Source organism: Lepus europaeus, chromosome 5 (assembly GCF_033115175.1).
Source record: "Lepus europaeus isolate LE1 chromosome 5, mLepTim1.pri, whole genome shotgun sequence".
NCBI lineage: Eukaryota > Metazoa > Chordata > Mammalia > Lagomorpha > Leporidae > Lepus > Lepus europaeus.
The window spans coordinates 126,574,211-126,593,330 of record NC_084831.1 but is presented as its reverse complement, the minus strand read 5'-3'; the positions used below and the strand labels follow the sequence as shown (position 1 = coordinate 126,593,330).

The 19,120-nt window shown below is 54.1% G+C and overlaps 2 protein-coding genes across 3 annotated transcripts; both read right to left on the bottom strand.

Annotated features, from left to right (window-relative positions):
* Window positions 1–96: 96 nt before the first annotated feature.
* FCER1G (Fc epsilon receptor Ig) lies at window positions 97–3,736 on the bottom strand. The gene is made up of 5 exons (XM_062193724.1): window positions 3,255–3,736; window positions 1,145–1,236; window positions 954–986; window positions 596–616; window positions 97–447 (listed from the first exon to the last, which is right to left on the bottom strand). Exons 1-5 carry the CDS (start codon window positions 3,301–3,303, stop codon window positions 385–387), a joined length of 258 nt encoding a protein of 85 aa, XP_062049708.1. The 5' UTR covers window positions 3,304–3,736; the 3' UTR covers window positions 97–384.
* Window positions 3,737–3,975: 239 nt separating this feature from the next.
* On the bottom strand, window positions 3,976–15,438 carry NDUFS2 (NADH:ubiquinone oxidoreductase core subunit S2). 2 transcript variants are annotated; one of them, XM_062192614.1, is made up of 14 exons: window positions 15,305–15,438; window positions 14,583–14,689; window positions 9,194–9,384; window positions 7,537–7,657; window positions 7,262–7,374; window positions 6,953–7,027; window positions 6,693–6,770; window positions 6,462–6,547; window positions 6,143–6,262; window positions 5,353–5,482; window positions 5,076–5,171; window positions 4,836–4,919; window positions 4,379–4,436; window positions 3,976–4,210 (listed from the first exon to the last, which is right to left on the bottom strand). In XM_062192614.1, exons 1-14 carry the CDS (start codon window positions 15,397–15,399, stop codon window positions 4,173–4,175), a joined length of 1,392 nt encoding a protein of 463 aa, XP_062048598.1. In that variant the 5' UTR covers window positions 15,400–15,438; the 3' UTR covers window positions 3,976–4,172. The 2 variants fall into 2 exon arrangements, with proteins under 2 accessions (XP_062048598.1, XP_062048599.1); XM_062192615.1 differs by lacking the exon at window positions 15,305–15,438 and adding an exon at window positions 14,781–14,958.
* Between the last annotated feature and the right edge of the window lie 3,682 nt (window positions 15,439–19,120).

Here is a 19,120-nt window from a genome sequence, read left to right as displayed (position 1 = left end):
AGAGCTTGCCGTACTCAAAAACGGCACCTGCATTCCGCCTCAAGCCTAGCGCTCAGTTGCGGCTGCATAAACATGTGATAGTGATAAATGAATGGATACAGCCCAGTCCGTGGCAGCTTTATTGGGCACACTCCCTTCCCATGGTTAAGTGGGAGTTGGGGATTGGGAAGAGAAGGGTGGGGCGAGGAAGTGAGACTAGAATATAAACATCAATGAGTAGCGTCTGAGTCTTTGACAGGGAGGGGGAACCACTGATGTACATTAATCTGGGGCACAGCACTGTTATGAGGGTAGGGCCAGCAGGTGTTAATCGCATGGAGGCATACGCAGTGCCAGCCACAAGGGGCTGTGAGAACTAGAAGCTGAAGGCCGTGACCAAGGCAGCTACTGCGCTGGTTTCTCATGCTTCAGAGTCTCATACGTCTCCTGGGTCCGGGTGCTCAGGCCCTGGGGGTGGGAGGTGAAGGGCAATCAGGAGCTCGAGCCCATCACAGGCCCTACACCCACCCCACCCCCAGTCCCTACCCCTGCCAAACGTCACTCAAAGTCCCATCCTTCTGCGGACTTCCCGAGCGGTGGGGGCAGGTTCACTCACCGTGTAAACGGCTTCTGATTTCTGCAGACACAAAAAGTACAAGGCAACTTTAGAGACCCACACCTCCTCCAGGGCCCCCCAGCCTCCCCCTGCCCACCCAGGGTGGCTTGTGGCCCAGGAAAGGGAGCCGGCATGCACCAGAGGGCACTCACGCAGCTGTTCTGGGCCATGAAGACACATTGGCCCCTGTGGCTACACACACACAACCCTCGCATGTGCTCCTTGTCACCCTATGCTTGGTTCTTCCCTGTCATCTGCTAGATCTTTGGCTGTGGGGCTGAGCACGTCAGGCACGTGCTTGCCCAGGAGGGCTGAATGTCTGCAACAATGTAGACACCCGGTGTGGGAAGATCCATACCTCATAGCCTATGGCTGCCTTGCGCACCTGGATCTGAAGTGGAAAAAAGGTCATCAGTAACCCGGAGTTAATGGCCCCATCACTCTTCCTTCCAAACTCTGTAGGGGGAGCCCCTCTTGTTCCCCTTCCTCCAATCCATGCTGCTGCCACCACCCACTTCTCCATCTAGCCCTCAGCCCGTTCTGCCTTACCTTGAGCCGACAGTAGAGCAGGGTGAGGATGATACCGTACAGAAACAGGATGGCGTCCAGGATGTAGCAGAGCTGAGGCTCTCCCAGGGCCGCTGAGGGGACACAGGGTGCCCTGGGGGTCAGTGCACCAGGGGCCACCTGGTGCTCGGAGAGGAGAAGGGCCAGGGCTCTGGGAGGTAGGGTAGGGCCTAGAAAGGAGCCCTCCAAAGGGAAGAAGCTTCTCTTCCCCCCTGGACTTGCCTTTCCCTTTCCTCTCCCATCCGTGGGTAGGGGCAAGGTAGGAAGCCTGATGGAACTTAGATGAACTAAGAGCCGAGGATTTGGGGCTGGTGTTGTGCCACAGCGAGTGAAGCCCCCGCTTGTGACATCAGCAGCCCGTATCAGAGCGCCAGTTCAAGTCCAGGCTGCTCCACTTCCAACCCAGCTCCTTGCTAATGCACCTGGCAAGGCAGTGGATGAAGGCCCTGATACTTGGGCCCCTGCCACCACCCATGATGGGAGACGTGGAGTTCCAGGCTCCTGGCTTCAGCCTGGCCCAGTCCATTTGGGTAGTAAACCAGCAGATGGAAGAACTCTTCGTCTTTCCCTCTCTGTCATTCTGCCTTTCAAATAAACATAAGTTTTTAAGAAGAGTTGGGGACTTCCACCTCAGCCTCTTTTTTTTTTTTTTTTTTTTTTTTTAGCACTGTGGGTTCTGTAGGCACCATTGAGCACTTCATCTACCTCAAGGGACCCATCGGAGTTCACTAGGCTGTGACCAAAACCTCAGCCCAGAGTGGCAGGGGGAGGGAGAGGCAGTGGCAAGTTTCAGCAAAGAAACCACAGCAGTGTCTCTGCTAAGTCCTGTGACCTGTGGCTGAGGGCTGGACAGGAAGGATGTGCGCTGGGGAAGGGAGGGAAGGCAATTACTCTATTATTGGTCATCTGTCAGCCTCGGCCTCATGGCTTTCAGTCCCACAAAGATACTCAAATGTCAAAACCCAAGAGCCTGCTTTCCCAGCCCTGTGGCCGCCATTGCCTCTGCACACAAAGCTGGGAGGTGGCCCACGCTTGCGGGAATGACCACTAGCAGCCATTCCACCTCCCACTACTCTGCCCTGCTACTCAGCCTGGGCCTCCGAAGGGAAGTTCTGTGCAATTAACATATTCACACGGGGTCCGGGCTCCAGGGGTTGCGCCCGGCCCCATCAGAAGGACTGTGACCAACACCGGTCAAGTCCTGACACTGGCCAAGGACTTTTCATTCTGTAACACTTTCACACACACGCGACATTGCACAAGTCTCAAAACTACCCGGGGAGGGCAACGTCATCGCCATTTTATGTACGGAAAAACTAAGTAACTCATTCAGGGCCAGAGTTCAGCGACAGAGCCGCAGCTCCAGTTTAGGCTCCCGGTCTCCAAAGCCAGTGCCTTCCTTTCCACCTCAGGGCCTGTGCTCCCCCACCCCCTGCCCCAGCCACAGCAGCACCCCGGGGCTCCCTGCGCCCTTCCTCTGCCTTCTCAGCTGGACTGGTGGAGCTCCTTGGGCTTCTTTCAGCTTCCCCAGTTTCCTTGAAGTTTGCTCATACGACGCCCAGCTGCCAATCATACAAACCCTGGCACAGACAACTCCAAGTGATCAAGAAGCGAGCGCTCCTAAACAGTGGCAGTGACCGTGACGGGAGCTGCTTAGAACTGGACCCCTGCCATGTCTGCCTCTACTGCTCAGCTAATGCTCCGATCTCTAGAACTGGGCATTCCCTGCTGCCCACCCACCCCAAGCTGTTACAGGCCTGTACATTCGTGAGGACCCACTGAAACAGCCAGGACAGCGGTTTGACTACCCTTGCTCTCCTAAACGGGGCTCTGTGCATTTAACCAGCTAGAGACCAGCTCCCAGGGGCAAGACCATCACCACCCCACTGGGAAATGCTGATTGTAAGGGACAAGAAAGGAGGGAACGATGACCCGAGCGCCTTGGGTGAGGGCCAGATAGAACCCACCCCAGTCTCCACGTTCATCTCTGTGTCCACCTGCCCACTGCCGGCTCTCCTCCGCCTGTGCTGGATTCAGCCCTCCGGCTCTGTCCCTGGAGCCCGGCCCGCTGTCCCCCACCAAACCCTCTCACCTGCTTGTTGAACCAGAAGGAGCAAGAGCAGGAATACTGCAGGAATCATCCTGGCAGGGGTGGGGGTCCGCACAAGCCTGGCCCGACAGGCAGGGCTGGGGGTCCGCAAGCCTGACCCGACAGGCGCTCTGACACGCTGTGCAGCTGTGCTCCGCCAGCGGCTCCCTGACCACAGAGTTCCCCCCTTCCTGCCACGCCTTCCCCTGCGCTTCGGCCCCTTCCCCTTCCTGCACTAGAGACCGGGCGGCTCCCGGAAGGGCCAACTCGGGGAGCAGGGAGATCTGGGCCCTTAAGCCCCAGCCCTTCGCTGACCAACCCTCCCAAGCATGCGCCGGAGAGACTCTTGTGCTGCACAGAGGTGGTCGGCCTCCGCCATCGGTCACTGCACCCCTGTTCAGAGGAGAATAGGTACGCTGCCCCTGAAGACCCCTCAGGTGTCGCCACAGCCCTCTTTCCTCCAATCTGGAACTCTATCCCGGGTCCTGATTTGAGCTCACCAACTTGTGTGAGCACTGAGAAGGTCTGGGCAGGAGGGAACAGAGGGGAAAAGAGAAAATGGGGAAATGGAGAAGTGGAACGGAGTCCGAGAAGGGGGTAGAGAGGAACAGGAAAAACTCAAGAGCCTCGAAGAGAAACCGAATGCTAACGGACACTCAGGCTCTATGTCAAAGGGAAGCGCAGGAAGATAGCAAAACAACAAAAACACCCCACACACCAGAAGTTTGGGCATTGGGGCCGCAGGGCGGCTAATTTATTGTAATTTCTCCTTTGTGGTACATGCACAGAAAGCCCAGCAGCTGGGGGTACATGTCCGTGCGCACACACACACACGCACACACACACAGCCCCACTTCCAGTGAAGGACAGGCTCCACAGAAGAAGCTGATGGGACAAGGGACGACAAACGCTGTCCCCTGCTCACCGGTCTACTTCTCCAAACACAATATCCTGGGTACCTAGGTCAGAGGACGGAGGGAAAAAGAGGCGTTAGCAAAGATCCCAGGAAACTGAGGACCTGAGTCCCTGCCAGTCTACGACGAACAGGACACGTCCAATTTCTGTTCCCCAGGGAAATCCCAAACACCCTTGTCCAGGACACCTTTATGACACAACAGGCCTCCTACCTATGATGGCAACGACATCTGCCAGCATGTGTCCCTTAGACATCTTGTCCAAGCCAGCCTGGGAAGATTTGAGACAGAAGCAGTGTTAGGCAAGACTTGCAGGGTGGGAGGAGAAAGAATGACCAAAGTCATTCAGTTATTGGAGTTAAAGTCATTAGGGGGTGGGCGTTCAGTGCAGCAGTTAAGACGCCACTTGGGGGGCCAGCATCCCGTATCAAAGTGCCTGGCTCTAGTCCCAGCGCTTCAGGCCTGCTACCCACATGGGAGACCTGCAGAGTGCCCGCTCCTGACTCTGGCCCAGTCCAGCCCCAGCTGTTGCGGGCATTTGGGAAGCGAAGCAGGGAATGGAAGATCTCTCTGTGTCTGTCTGTCTGTCTGTCTGTCTCCCCCCATCTCTCTGCCTTTCAAATAAAAATAAATTTAAAAATATTTCAGAGTCATGGGGATTGGTTCTTACCAGGTGGGCAAAACCAGGAGCCTTGATCTTGCATCGGTAAGGACGGCTGCTGCCATCAGACACCAGGTAAACCCCAAACTCTCCCTGTGCAAGGAAGAAGGTTGGGAGCTTCCACAAGCAGGTCTTTCTTTACCAATAAAACCTCCCTACTCATCCCTCACTGATGGACAGGCGATTTGTGGCGCCTGTCTTCAGTCACTCACTCCACGTACAGGCCTCTCCTTCCCCTCGTCGCCTCACCTTAGGGGCCTCAATGGCAGTGTATGTGGCTCCTGGAGGAACTTGGTAGCCCTCAGTATACAACTTAAAGTGATGAATCAGTGACTCCATGGAAGTCTGAAGAGGAGAAAGGGAGCGTCAGCAAACGGGAGCCAAGCTCTGTCTCAGAGAACAATCTCTGCCCTCAGGGAGGCTACACATCCACATGTAGGTTGTGAGAGAGGATGGCTGTCAGGACACTCTTCCCCAGCCCTGGTCTCGCCCCCATACCCCAGACTTCCCTCTCCCTGCAACCAACCTTCATCTCTGCTCGCTTGGGTGGAGACACTTTAGCATCATCAACCTTGATCTCGCCAGGAGGCATCTTGTTCAGACACTGAGAGATGATCCGTAGGGACTGGCGCATCTCCTCCACCCGACACAGGTACCTGAAGTGGGTGACACAGGCCCAGAGTGAGAGAAGGGCAGTCAGGGCAATGGCTTTGGGGCTACGAAGGGTGCCCTCTGGCCAACCTCGTTAGAGTTGGGTAAACTGCCGATCTCTGCGGCTTGGCTACCCATATAGAACGTGCAGTGTTTCAACTCTACTGAGGCTTTCCCCAAATCCTCTCCTTATTTTCTCAGACCATCAACGGTAGTATTTTCCCCCATTTAATTATCCCCTTAAACATTTTTTATACTACAGAATGGGTAAGAGGCAAAGGGACTCAAAACCAGAAAAACAGCAAATCTTACTTAAGTGTCAGTAAACAGGAGAGGGATTTGAAGCTTAGAATCTCGTGGAAAGAACACTGAATCCAGAAAATTCTAGTCTCAACCACTCAAACAGAATAATTCCAGACTAATCCCCAAGTTATATGCCTCAGCCTTCTCAGCCATAACAAGCAATCCAAACTAGTTCTAAGACAGGGAAAATGTAGGGGTCAAATAAGATGATGCCACAAGTGTGGAAAGTGCTTTGACAAGCAACCTTGCTTAACACACATACGTGCTCCAGTGCACACTGGCGAATGAAGAAGGTGGCAAAGGAAAGTTACACAGGGGAAGAGGTAGCTGGACAGTGAGCTGGGAAAGGATTAGGGCCTTACCTATCATAGCAGTCCCCTCGAGACCCGATAGGAACATCGAACTCGACCTGGTCGTAAGCATCATAGGGCTGGGTCTTGCGCAGGTCCCACTGGATGCCTGAGCCCCGCAGCATCACTCCACTGTGGAGGGGGTGGCAGGAGGAAGGGCGGCTCTCCAGTAACCGAGGAGGGAAGCACGCACTTCCTAAGCCTCCTCTCTCCCTCCCCATACTCCAGCCATGGGGTACCCACTCAGAGCCCGGCAAGAAGGGTACCACACATCTCCAAAAGCCCCAGGAGAACTCCCCAACCCCCAGGAGAGAAGCTGTGTTCCTCCCACCTAAAACCATAGTTAAGTGCGTCTTCTGCTGTTATGACCCCGATGTCAATTGTCCGATTCCGCCAGATCCTATTGTTGGTCAGCATCTATTGATCAACAAAACGGACATGTTAAAACCTCTCACGAATACTCTTCAAATACCGCTGTGTTTCTTTACAACTGGAACTAAAAGCCTACAAGCCCTATTTGGGGAAAAAGAGGCTCCCCCACCCCCATTCATTTCTATCTTACCTCCTCCACCTCATCAATCCGAAGAGAGAAGTTCTTAGAAAACTCATAAATGTCATCCATTAGCCCAAGGGGTAGGTCCTACAAGCCAAAGAAGCACAGCACAGCCTCCAGTAAGGTAAGCCAGCCCGGACGCCCTCGGTGGAGGTTGGCGGAGGTAGGGTGTGCAGGGTTAGCCTTTCCCCCAGCCAGCACTGCCCCCTAGTGGCCACAGAGGAAACAGGCCTGGGATGGAAGTCAGCCAAGCCAGGGAGCCCACTCACCTGATGCACTCCGCCTGGCCGGACGTAAGCAGCGTGCATTCGTGCTCCGGACACTCGTTCATAGAACTCAAACATCTTGATAGGACACACTGGGAATCAGTGACAAGGTCCTGGGCCCCTAGGGCCAACAACGCGTGGCTCTCTCCCCTGCCCCAGGCCTTCCTGTGCCCAACCATGACAGAGTCCCCAGGAATACAACCCAAGTTCAATACACCTTCTCCTCTCTGCTCGCCCTCTCCTTCTACTCTCGACTTCTCTGTACCTTTCTGTGCTTCCTTCCCTAGCCCTATCCTTTCCCCCCTCTCATACCTTCTCCCTTTCTTCAAACATCCAGAAGAAAGGGGTCATGGCCCCTATGTCCAGGGCATGTGTAGTCACAGCCATGATGTGGTTCAGAAGCCGCGTGATTTCCCCGAACAGCACTGTGGGAAGGTGAAGACGAGGAGGAAGAGTAGGACTTGGGAGCCCAGGACACAGGGTGACAGAGCAAAGCCTGGGGTCTCACTACCAAGCGTGGATTCCATGGTCCTAAGACGAGGAAGGGCTGGGGAAGGCGCCGTGCAGCAAGCCAGGGCAAGCTGTACCTCGGATCCACTGTGCCCGGGGAGGAGGCTGGATGTTTAGCAACTTCTCCACCGCCAGCGAATAGGCCTGCTCGTTACACATCATGGACACATAGTCCAGCCGGTCAAAGTAGGGAAGGGCCTGCAAAGAGAGAGGAGCCTGGGTCACATCGAGCAGGCCCAGGAGCCCACAGGCTCCCAGGAGGCATCGTAAGCTGGTGCTGCACGAGCCCTCTCAACCACTCAGCGGCCCCAACAAGGTGGAACTAGACACCTCAACGACCAGTGCTACGCCGGCTCTCCGAAGTAGGGGAGAACGCTGATTTACCACGTGTGCCAGTGTCCACGTGAAAATCCTCCCACCGTGGCCAGTTGTAGGTTCAAAATAAACAAATAAATCTTAAAAAGAGAGAGAGAGACCAAAGAGCTCTCTCTGCTTACACGTAAGAAGGCAACACTAGGTCGAGAGGCAGGCGCAGCACATAGCACTCCCGCTCTACAGATACAAGGGCACAGCACAGGAAAACACTGAAGCGCCGAGGTGGGGAGTTTTTAGTATTTCCTACTTTGGCTTTTATGATAACGTATTGAATCCTGAGCTTACATCCTTCAGTTGCTAACAGTGGCTTCGGTCAGCAACCAACTCCTAAAATCCCTGAAGATATAGGAGCTCCCTCCCGCACACCACTGTCAACAGCCCTGGGGTCTGAGTGGCGCCTCTGGGAAAGATGAGTGCCTTGGGCTTCTCCGTCTCCCTCTTTCAAGTCTCTTAAAACGAAGATACTGAAGGAGGGAGGTAATTGGTCTGCGGACTACCTGGGAGTGAGAGGTTTAAGGAAGACGGAGTCCCAGGCAGAAGATGGGCCTTCCCAGAATGGCAAGCAGCTAGGTCCTGGCCGCCTGCTGCAGCAACTTCGGCTTCCAGGAAAGAGGTGGAGCTAAGACTTCCCTCTCTGGGACAGCCTGTTCTCGCCCTAATGTCGTTGTGACGTGCGTTAACCCGTGAGTGCTGGTCCTAGAAATCATTAGGGCACCGACTCTGCAAAAATCTTCGGTTACTGTTCGCCCCAACAGGGGGCCAGCTCTCGATCCTAACCCTGCCACCCTCTATTATCTGTCTTCTTCACGATCGTTAAACAAAACGCCAGGCTCCGATGCCAGACCAATGCCTTTGAATGTGACCTTCAGCCCTGGAGTCACACGGTTCTCCTCAAGACGGCAAACTCTGTCACAACCCGCGCCCGGCCGTTCTGACTCACTGAATGTTTCAAAAACAAACTCAGACAGCTGGAGGATACGAGAATCAGCTGTTAACCCTAGAGAGCTGACGTCTCTCTCCTTGTTCTCTGCCCCTAAGGACGCTAGCTCTGACGCACTCGTGTGATATAGGAACAGGGAAACTGAGGCACCCGAGTTAAGTGTAAAGGGGCCAGCCAAAAGTCAGCCTGGGAAAAGCTGGAGTATTATTGCTCCGGCTCCAAAGCATGGCTGCTGGATAAACCAAGCCCAGCTGGCTCAAGCATCCCCAGCCAGCTCCCTCCTGCCTCCCAACCCAGACTGCCCGGATACCTTCAGGGGGCTCCCCTGGCCAACAGCCTCAGCCTCCTCCTCCTCCTCCGAGGTCTGGAGGCAGCAAACTGGCAAGGTCTCAGGTTACAGCCCCAGCTCACCCACCCACCTGCAGGTAGGTCTTGTACTCAATGAGCTTCTCCGTGCCCCGGTGCAGGAGCCCAATGTGAGGGTCACACTTCCGCACCATCTCCCCACTCAATTCCATCACTAGCCGCAAGACTCCATGGGCTGCTGGGTGCTGGGGCCCAAAGTTCAGGGTCAGGTTCGACACCATTGTATCCTTTGGAGGGTCCACATCTGAGAAGCAGGAAATAGTTGAAACAGTCATTCCCTTGGGAACCCCAAGTTCCAGGAAGGAGTTAGCCTCTCCCTACACATCTTCCATACCTTGCACATTTCCTAATGTCCAACCTACGCAGGAAGAGGATCACTACAGAGGGAAAAGGGAGGGTAGATCTAAGCTTTCTGGGGAGAAGGGCCACAGACCTCACTCTTTCCATCGTCTCTCAAAATACCTTTTACTCATGGTAATAGTTATACACAGCCCTTACTATGTGCCAGTTTATTGTTTACCACTGTAAGAACTCTATTATTTACCTGATTTAATTCTCAGAACAACCATCAGTAGCACTTTATTAACGGAGGCCAGACAGCTTATTTGATTTCTCCAGGATCACAGAGCTAGTTACGAATCAGGAATCTGAATGCAGCCTATTCAGCTCCAGGACCCACACTAACTATTATGGCATGTTCTCCTTCCAATGTAGCCTATTCAGCTCGAGGACCCACACTAACCATTATGGCATGTCATCCTTCCAATGTAGCTGAAGAGTGGCCACCAAGGGACTACACTCACTGCTTCTTATCACTAAAGGGCAGTTTTGATCCTCAAGAAGTTCACACTTTAATTTGGGAAATAAGTACATGTGAAAAACTAATAACAAAGGTCAGACTTACAGGTTACCAAGTAAGTGGTTTAGCCATTACATTTTTTTTTTTTAAGATTTATTTTTATTTATTTGAAAGACAGAGTTACAGAGAGAGGTAGAGACAGAGAGGTCGGTCTTCCATCAGCTGGTTCACTCCCCAGATGGCTGCAATGGCCAGAGATGCGCCGATCCGAAGGCAGGAGCCCAGAGCTTCTTCCCAGGTCTCCCACATGGTTGCAAGGGCCCAAGGACTTGGGCCATCCTCTACTGCTTTCCCAGGCCATAGCAGAGAGCTAGATCGGAAGTGGAGCAGCCGGGACACGAACCGGCGCCCATATGGGATGCCAGTGCTCAGGCCAGGGCTTTAACCCATTGCACGACAGCACCAGCCCCTCTGTTTGCTTTTAATTTCTTTGGGAGAGGGGGCCAGCGCTGTCACACAGCGTGGGTGAAATGGCCACTTGCAGTGCCAGCACTGGTTCGAGCCCCAGCCACTCCACTTCCAATCCAGCTCCCAACTAACATGCCTGGGAAAGCAGTAGAGAATGGCCGAAGTGCTTGGGCCCCTGCACCCACACGGGAGACCAGGACGAAGTTCCTGGCTCCTGGCTTCGGATTGGGTGTGAGGAGCAAACCAGCAGATGAAAGAACTGAATCTCTCTCTGTAACTCTGCCTTTCAAGTGACTAAGTAAATCTTTTTTTAAAAATATTTATCTGGGAGGCAGAGATACACACAAACATGAGAAAGAACCCTCATCTGCTGGTTCACTTCCCAAATGCCCACAAAGCTAGGGCTTGGCTGGTCAGGCTGAAGCTGGAGCCAGGAACTCAATCTAGGTCTCCCAATCACTTGAGTCATCACCTGCTGCAAAGTAGCAGGAAGATGGGCTCGGAGCAGAGCCGTGACTCAAACCCAGGCACTCTGATACGGGAGGCAAATGTCCTAACTGCTGGGCGAATGCCCACCCCCATCACTAAGTTTTTTAAAGGAAGAGAGCACTCTGACAACTTCATGTAGATAGGATAGGAGCTGGTTCTTTTTCTTCTTCAAGTTTATTCACCCATTTGAAAGGCAGAGAGAGAAAAATTTCCTGTTCACTCCCCAAACGTCTGTAATCCGGGTCTCCTACATGGATGACAGGACCCAAGTACCTGCTGCATTAGCAAGAAGCTAGAATTCTGAGTGGAGGTGGGACTCGAACTCAGGCACTGACAGGGGAGGCAGGTGTCCCGAGTAGGCTATAAACGGCTTCTTAAATACAGGAAATGATTCGGAAAAGTAGAGAAGAGGCATTCCAGGCGTGAAAATCAACACAGGCCAAATCTTAGCAGCAAGGAAGTACCTGTGAAACTTGTATAAGGACTTCCCAAAAAGTAGATAAGGTGGAGAGGCAGCAGAGGGGAGAGGTGTAATCATCAGTAACATTAGTACAATTAACCTTTAAGGATTTACATGTGCCAGGCACTGCGCATTATCACTTCAGTGAATCCTTACAATAATGTGAAATACTGTAGGTACTTTATTCACTGGTAAATTCATCTGACATTTAAAACCAGAGCTCACCTTTCAACCAAAGTTCTTTAAAAAAAAAAAAGTTACAGAGAGGGAGAGACAGCGAGATCTTCCACCTGCTGTTTCACTCCCCAAATAGCCAGAATGGGCAGGGCTAGACCAGGCCAAAGCCAGGAGCCAGGAGCTTCATCCAGGTCTTCCATGTGGGTGCAGGGGCCCAGAGACTTGGGCCATCTTCCGCTGCTTTTCCCAGGCACATTAGCAGAGAGCTGGATGGGAAGTGGAGCAGCTGCGGCTTGAACCAGCACCATACAGGGGATGCCAGCATCACAGGCTGCGGCTTAACCGGTGATGCCCCAATGCCAGCCCCTCAACTAAAGTTCTTTACCATGGGCTTTGAAGCCAGACAGCTCTGAGTACAAGACTGCCTGTGTGTCCTTAATCAGATTTTCACCTCCCAGCACCATAAATTCCACATACCGGGGACAACACATATTCTCACAGGGCTGCTGTGGGCATTAAGGGAAATAATGCACTAAAAACTGCTGAGCACGTGGTAAGCACTCAGCCACTGTTACTGATTTTGAAAGGTAACTGGAATTGCCTTTGAAGGTTTTTAAGCAAGAGAACAACTGACATGGTAAAACAATGTTTGGGAAGGATGAAGGTGATGACACCGTGTAAGATCACCAGAGAGGGCGGCAGAAACCCAGTAAATGGACTACTGAAATCATCAAGCTCTACTGCAAGATAAATCTGATGACCGGGGGCCAGTGCTGTGGCACAGCGGGTAAGGCCTCTGCCTGCAACGCCAGCATCCCATGAGGGTGCCGGTTCGAGTCTCAGCTGCTCCACTTCCAATCCAGCTTCTTGCTAATGCACCTGGGAAAGGAGCAGAGGATGGGCCAAGTTCCTGGGCCTGGCTCCTGGCTTTGGACCAGCCCAGCTCTGGACACTGTGGCCATTTTGGGGTGTGATCCAGCGGACTGAAGTTCTGTCTCCCTCTCTATTTAATTCTGCCTTTCAAATAAAATAAATAAATTTTGAAGAAAAAGGTGGGCGGGGGGGGGACAGTGCTGTGGTGCCAGCACCGCATATGGGCACCAGATCAAGTGCCGGCTGCTCCACTTCAGATACAGCTCCCTCCTAAATCACCTGGATAAGCAGTGGAAGATGGCCCAAATGCTTGGACCTCTGCACCCACGTGGGAGACCCGGAGGAAGTTTCAGGCTCCGGCTTTGACCTGGCCCAGCCCTGGCTGTTGCAGCCATTTGGGGAGTAAACCAGTGGATAGGAAGATCTCTTTCTCTTTTTCTCCCTCTTCTCTGTAACTATGGCTTTCAAATAAATAAATCTTTAAGAGAGGGAGAGAAACAAGAGCCAAAGATAAATACTTTCAATCCTGAAGGATTAAGAGAATAAGGGTGCTAATAAAAATCAAAAAGCCAAATGGAAGAGCTAGTTTTGGGGAAAAAAATGGTCTGAATTCAGATTTTCATTTGCCAGTGGGAAAACTCCATCGCCCAGAAAGGAAGATAGAAATGGACTGAACTGGAAAAAGTTAAGGGTAAAGATTTAAATTTGGGGCAGATGGGACCGGCACTGTGGTGTAGCGGATAAAGCCACCGCCTGCAGTGCCGGCATCCCATATGGACGGTGGTTCAAGTTCCAGCTGCTCCACTGCTGATCCAGCTCTCTGCTATGGCTTGGGAAGGTAACAGAAGATGGCCCAAGTCCTTGGCTCCTGCACCTACATGGGAGACCCAGAAGAAGCTCCTGGCTCCGGAACGGCCTAGCTCCAGCCATTGCAGCCATTTGAAAAAGATAGAAGACCTCTCTCTCTCTTCCTCTCCATCTCAGCCTATCTATAACTCTGTCTTTCAAATAAACAAATAAATCTTTAAAAATAAATAAATAAATAATTTGGGGCAGGTGTTGTGGCACGAGTTAAATACCCCATATTGTAGTAGTTCAAGTTCGGGCTCCTCTGCTTCTGATCCAGCTTCCTGCTAATGTGCCTGAGAAAGGAGCACCCACGTGGGAGGCTCGCATGGAGTTCCTGGCTAGGCCCGGCTGTTGCAGACATTGGGAATGTGAACCAGCAGGCTCTCTCCTCCCGTCATTCCACCTTTCAAACAAATACATTAAAAAAAATTTTTTTTTAATTTGATAGGGACTTTTGGGTACTGGTTGGGATCTACATTTTCTTTTCTTCTGGAATGCCCTTGCTTCCTGACATTACCACTGCTATCATTTTTGTTGCACTGTGTGACGAAAGAGACAAAGGGGCAGGCATTGTGGCCTAAGGAATTAAGCTGCCGCCCCCAACACCATCCCATATGGGCGCTGATTCAAGTTCTGGCTGATTCACTTCAGATCCAGCTCCCTGCTAATGGCCTGGGAAAGTGGTGGAAGATGGGCCACATCCTTGGGCCCCTGCACCCATGTGGGAGACCCAGATGCTCCTGGCTTTGGCCTGGTCCAGCCTTGGTCAGCATAGCCAGTAGGGAGTGAACCAATGGATGGAAAAATCTCTATCCCCCCCCCCCCAACTCTGATTTTCAAATAAATAAAAATAAATCTTAAAAAGAAAAAGTGAAGCAGGCGCCGTGGCTTAACAGGCTAATCCTCCACCTTGCGGCGCTGGCACACCAGGTTCTAGTCCCGGTTGGGGCGCCTGATTCTTTCCCGGTTGCCCCTCTTCCAGGCCAGCTCTCTGCTATGGCCCGGGAAGGCAGTGGAGGGTGGCCCAAGTGCTTGGGCCCTGCACCTGCATGGGAGACCAGGAGAAGCACCTGACTCCTGGCTTCAGAGCAGTGAGATGCGCCGGCCGCGGCGGCCATTGGAGGGTGAACCAACGGCAAAAGGAAGACCCTTCTCTCTGTCTCTCTCTCTCTCACTATCCACTCTGCCTGTCAAAAAAAAAAAAAAAAAAAAAAAAAGTGAGGCAAAGTAGGCCCTAAGGTTTAACCTACCTAAGACAGAAAGCTCAAAAGCACTCGGTTTGGAGCAGGGATTGGTGTGGCTTGGTACTGCGGTTCTGGACACTCACCATTCCAGGGGGGAGGCTTCCAGTGGGCTGTTTCCTTGGTGGGGAACATAACAGCACCCCCATACTGCTCGGCCCATTCCACATCCGGTTGCCATTGTCGGGCACCTCTGGGGAGTCAAAGGGCGATGCTGGGTAAGGGACGAGGCAGCACTTTGTTCCTCTGTTCCCATTCATTCTCAGGGGCCCAGGGAAAAGTACCCTGGGGTCTTCCACGCAAGTCACTGACACGAGCTGCAGATGCTTTGGCAAGATAAGCGGGAACTCCAGCGGTTTCACTTCTATTCGCAACTTAACGCTGAAATCACTGCACCCATCACCCCGTGCACACAGCCGTCACATTCGTGTCCTCCTCCAGGTGAACACGACTCGAGGACGGCGTTTATGCAAGGTCAACACTAAGAAAAGAAGGCAAGGGCATTCCGACTCCTCTGCAGAGCCCTGCTCAGCTGTAACAGGAGAGGGCACTCCAATGACTCGAGCCGAGGGGCAGACTCCAGCCTTCCACTGAGTGCTCCCCTGGCACAAAGACACCAGGACCCCCTTCCCTCTGATGGCCGGACTGGGCGCAAAATGCATACTGAGGCCGAAAATTCCAGCATGGGCGAGGGAGTCACAGGCCTGGGTCATTCTTACCTAGGAGGTCACGGGGCCCGCGGGCTGTCCCCAGACGGGAGAAACCTTAGCCTTGGGGAAAGCGCGCCGAGGGCTGCGCTCGGTCTCACCTGCTGGGCTGGATCTGTAGTCGGACACCAGCGCCGGGCCGCAGCGCCTGGGCCGCGGCACCCCGGAGGCTGCACAGAGCCCTCAGCGCCGCCATCTTACCCTGGCTGCAGCCAGCGGGAAGGAGAACCGGGCGGAAGTGACTCCTGCGCGCCTCCTTGTGGGCTTCTCGCTTATTGGCAGAATGGAGCCGCCCTCTTGGAAGCTGGCAGGGTCGTTGCCAGCGAACCTGGCAACATCCGGGTTCCACGCCTCGGCTTCACTTGCGCTTAACTAACAGTGCCGCCATCTTTACTGAGGGCAGGTTCCTGCTACCGCTGTCTGCCGGCTTCTCTAAACCAGAGCAAGCGAAACTTACCACTGGCGCGCTCTCGCCCAGTCGCCTTCTTGCGTCTTGGAAACTGCCCTCCCACCCCGTCCCCGCGCACGCTCGTATGGGGGTTTCTTCCATGCTCTGTTCCGCCTTGGCCACCTTCCTGCGGTCGTCCTGCTTTCCAAGTTGTGTCTGTGCCCTGCCCTTCTGGGGTAGCCCCAGACTTTGCCAATTACCTCCCCATCACAGAATCCCAAAGACTTGGAGCCGGAAAGCCAGCTAATTTCCAGATGTCCTGAGTCGGGATAGGGAAATGAGGCCCAAGTGGGGCTGGGCGGGTCTGAGAGCTCCAGCCAAGCCCAAACAAAAAAAGAGTAGGATGCCAAGGCCACCAGCGTTCGGGGAGGGGGAGGGTGCCTGGGTGTGTCGGAGCCACCTCATCCCAGATGGGGGATGGGAGGTCGCCCCCACTGACACGGACATCCTCCTGTCCCCCTGAGCCTAGGAATCGGGGACCTATGAGGCACCCTCGGAGATGTCTCACACCCCACTTCCGCCCTGGTTCAGTCTCTACCCCTTGTCTTTCTGACCTCACCACAGCCCTTCTGGGAAGTGGACAGCAGCACAGAGATGTAGTAGCACCAAGAGGTTTATCCCAATTCTGTGCAGACAAAGGGTTTCCCAGCCTCCAAGGCCAGTTGCTGTTCTCCCCCTCTGCCTCCAAGCCCAGCTCCAGCTGGGCCACCCACCCTTGTACAACTCTCCCACCCTGAGTCTGGAAAGAGGCCTTGCCTAGACTGGATCCCTGGGACGCGGCCCACCAGCAGCGGCTGCAGGGTGGGGCAGACAAACCAGGGCAGCAGCAGACACAGGGAATTCTTCGCGGCGGAGAAAGAGGAAAGCCAGACTTCTAGCCTGGGAATTGACCTAATGGGAACCGGACCAAAGGGTGGGGCCAGATCCCTGGCTGTGGGAACTGACCAGGGCCTGGGGTGGATGAGGCAGCCCCCGTGGAGCCAGGGCAGAGCTTGGTCCTCCTAGGCCCCTCATTCTCCACCCTTTCTCAGAGCCTTCTTTCCCTCTGCCCTTGAAACGGTAAATGTGGTGATGGGGGGGTTGGAGGGATGGGGCAGACTGCACTTCTTTGCCTTAATCCAGCCTGGGAGAAGTCAGGACAGACTCTAGGCTGGTTGGCCCTGGGGGCAGCTTGAGCCAGGACTGGGGTGAGGGTTCCTGGGGGCTGCCTGGGACACTGGCTCTTTTGTGCCTCCTGCCTGCTGCCAGCACCCCCCACACACACTGCTGCTGTGACTCTAAGGCCCTTTGTCTTTCACTGCTTAGTCACCCCCTTTGTCCTTGGCTCCATGGGGCGGTGGGAAGGGGCAGTAAGAGTCCTCTGGTGATAGCGCCTCTTGCCCCTGCTGCTTCTGCTCTCCTATCCCTTGTCTGACATCTCAGGCCCCAGGGTCTGAGCGCGTAGGGGGTCAAGTGGTGGGTCTGGCAGTCCCAAGGGAGTGGGTGCCACAGGAAGCAGTGGACACCAGGGCAGGTGTTAGTAACCTGGGCAGGAAGGGAGTGGGAGAGGAAGTATCCTGGCGGATATGATGTGGGGGCCAGGAGGTGACGGGGCATAGAGTGAATAGAGAATGGGAACACGGGGTGGGGGGTCCTTCTCTGGAAAAGGGAAGGGACAGCTGACTGCACCCTCCTTCCTGGGGATTTCCTGGGGAAAGGAGTGGCCCTGGGGTAAGGGGAGCAGATAGCGCCCCACTTCTGAAACCTTTACTTCCTTGCCTTGAGAGTTCCTCCCCAAGATCTCTTTTCTGAGTCCCCTCCAATCCAAAACCCAAAAAAAATCATTGCTTCCTTCCTCTTGCACTGCCTCTCCGGTCCTGGCCACACTCCCCAGGCACTAGGTTCCACCCCAGGTGCTAGATTCCGGTTGCTCTTAGTGCCCTGATTTCCTGCTAGGCACAATGCTGCCTCCACTTTCTCCCTGCCCCACGGGGAATGAGACACAAAAGATCACTAGATATTCCTGGAACGAGTGGGTTCTTGGGGCAAGATGGGGCTAGAGGAGGGAGTCAGGTGGGGATTCCCTGCTACAGACACACTGGGCAAACCTGGCTTCCAGAGCCAGCAAGTCTTGCCTGGGCTGGGGCTAAGGGGAGGGTTTAGGGCAGTTGGGAGTGGGTAGGAGCAGGGCCAAGAGCCTGGGGGAAGCTACTGGGAGCTGGGCCAGGGAGTCAGGAAGTGTGGGGGGGGGGAGCCCTGAGGGAAAATGGAGGCTGAATGGCTGTTCAGGCCTTTGGAGGAGTGGGGTGGCCACTCAGGAAAGGGGACCCTCCTCCCATCAAATAGAAAAGTCGTTAGCCCCTCCTCCCTAGGTCCATTCTAAGACTCATCCTACCTTTGGGCAGTAAGGACCCAGATCACTGGCTCCTCAGTGCCCCCCCTCCCCCCAGGCCACTGCCACCTCTACTCTCTCCAGTTCAGAGCCAAGTCAAGCTCCCGCCTTCCTTTGTTCCCTCCTTTCCAAACTTCCTTACCTGTGTCCCACCCTCTTCCCCAGGCTGTCCACTCCTCCCTTCAACTCTGGAATAGAAAAGTCGTTAGCCCCTCCTCCCTAGGTCCATTCTAAGACTCATCCTACCTTTGGGCAGTAAGGGCCATCACTGGCTCCTCACTGCCCCCACACCCCCAGGCCACTGCCTCCTCTACTCTCTCCAGTTCAGAGCCAAGTCAAGCTCCTGCCTTCCTTTGTTCCCTCCTTTCCAAACTTCCTTACCTGTGTCCCACCCTCTTCCCCAGGCTGTCCACTCAGTTCCTTCAACTCTGGAAACCCCGTCATCTCCAGGGTCAGAGAGCGGCGGGAAGGAGCCCTGAGAAAAGGGAGGTCACGCAGGTTAGACAGTAGGGGCAGGAATTCTCCCAGGACCATGATTCTATCTGTGCGTGTTGGCCAGACCCTTCCCTGACTCCCAAACTCCCCTGGGGCTCTGTCCCACCAAAAAGGGAGAGAGACAGCTGAGAGCTGATTGTGGGGTTTGGGAAAAGGCTGGGTCATCAGCTGGCCTGGTGCCTGTAATCCATCCGGCTGTTAGAGATTCCCCTCCTCTGGGTAAGTCCCACTTTTTTTTTTTTTTTTTTTAAAGGAAAACAAAAACTAGGATTTTGGGAAGCAGTGATACATGCGTCTGAGTCCCACCGACAGAGCTACTGAGTGGCTTACAGATCAGCCAATCACAGGAGCTCTGGATGCTTAAAAGAGCTGGCGCGGAGAGAGGCTGGGGAGAGCCCACAGGGACACCCGCAGGCACATAGACACGGGAGAGACAGAGGAGGAGAGACAGAGACAAAGGCACAGCGGAAGGAGGCAGAGGCAGGGCAGGCACAGAGGCGAAAACCAGACAGAGTCGCACAGAGAAGCTGCGGAAGGCACAGGCAAGGGAGACAAAGATCCAGGAGAGGGAGCGCAGGAGGAGAGACCAGCGGAGCCAGACCC

Excerpts from the sequence above, each read along its gene's own strand:
- NDUFS2 (XM_062192614.1), bottom strand. The coding sequence starts at position 15,399 with ATGGCGGCGCTGAGGGCTCTGTGCAGCCTCCGGGGTGCCGCGGCCCAG. Across the intron at positions 6,548-6,692 it reads GGATTGATGAGGTGGAGGAG|ATGCTGACCAACAATAGGAT; the intron begins GTAAGATAGAAA and ends GTTGATCAATAG. Across the intron at positions 6,263-6,461 it reads GCACTTAACTATGGTTTTAG|TGGAGTGATGCTGCGGGGCT; the intron begins GTGGGAGGAACA and ends CCCCCTCCACAG.
- FCER1G (XM_062193724.1), bottom strand. The coding sequence starts at position 3,303 with ATGATTCCTGCAGTATTCCTGCTCTTGCTCCTTCTGGTTCAACAAGCA. Across the intron at positions 617-953 it reads AGGCAGCCATAGGCTATGAG|AAATCAGAAGCCGTTTACAC; the intron begins GTATGGATCTTC and ends TTGTGTCTGCAG. Across the intron at positions 448-595 it reads AATCAGAAGCCGTTTACACG|GGCCTGAGCACCCGGACCCA; the intron begins GTGAGTGAACCT and ends TCCCACCCCCAG.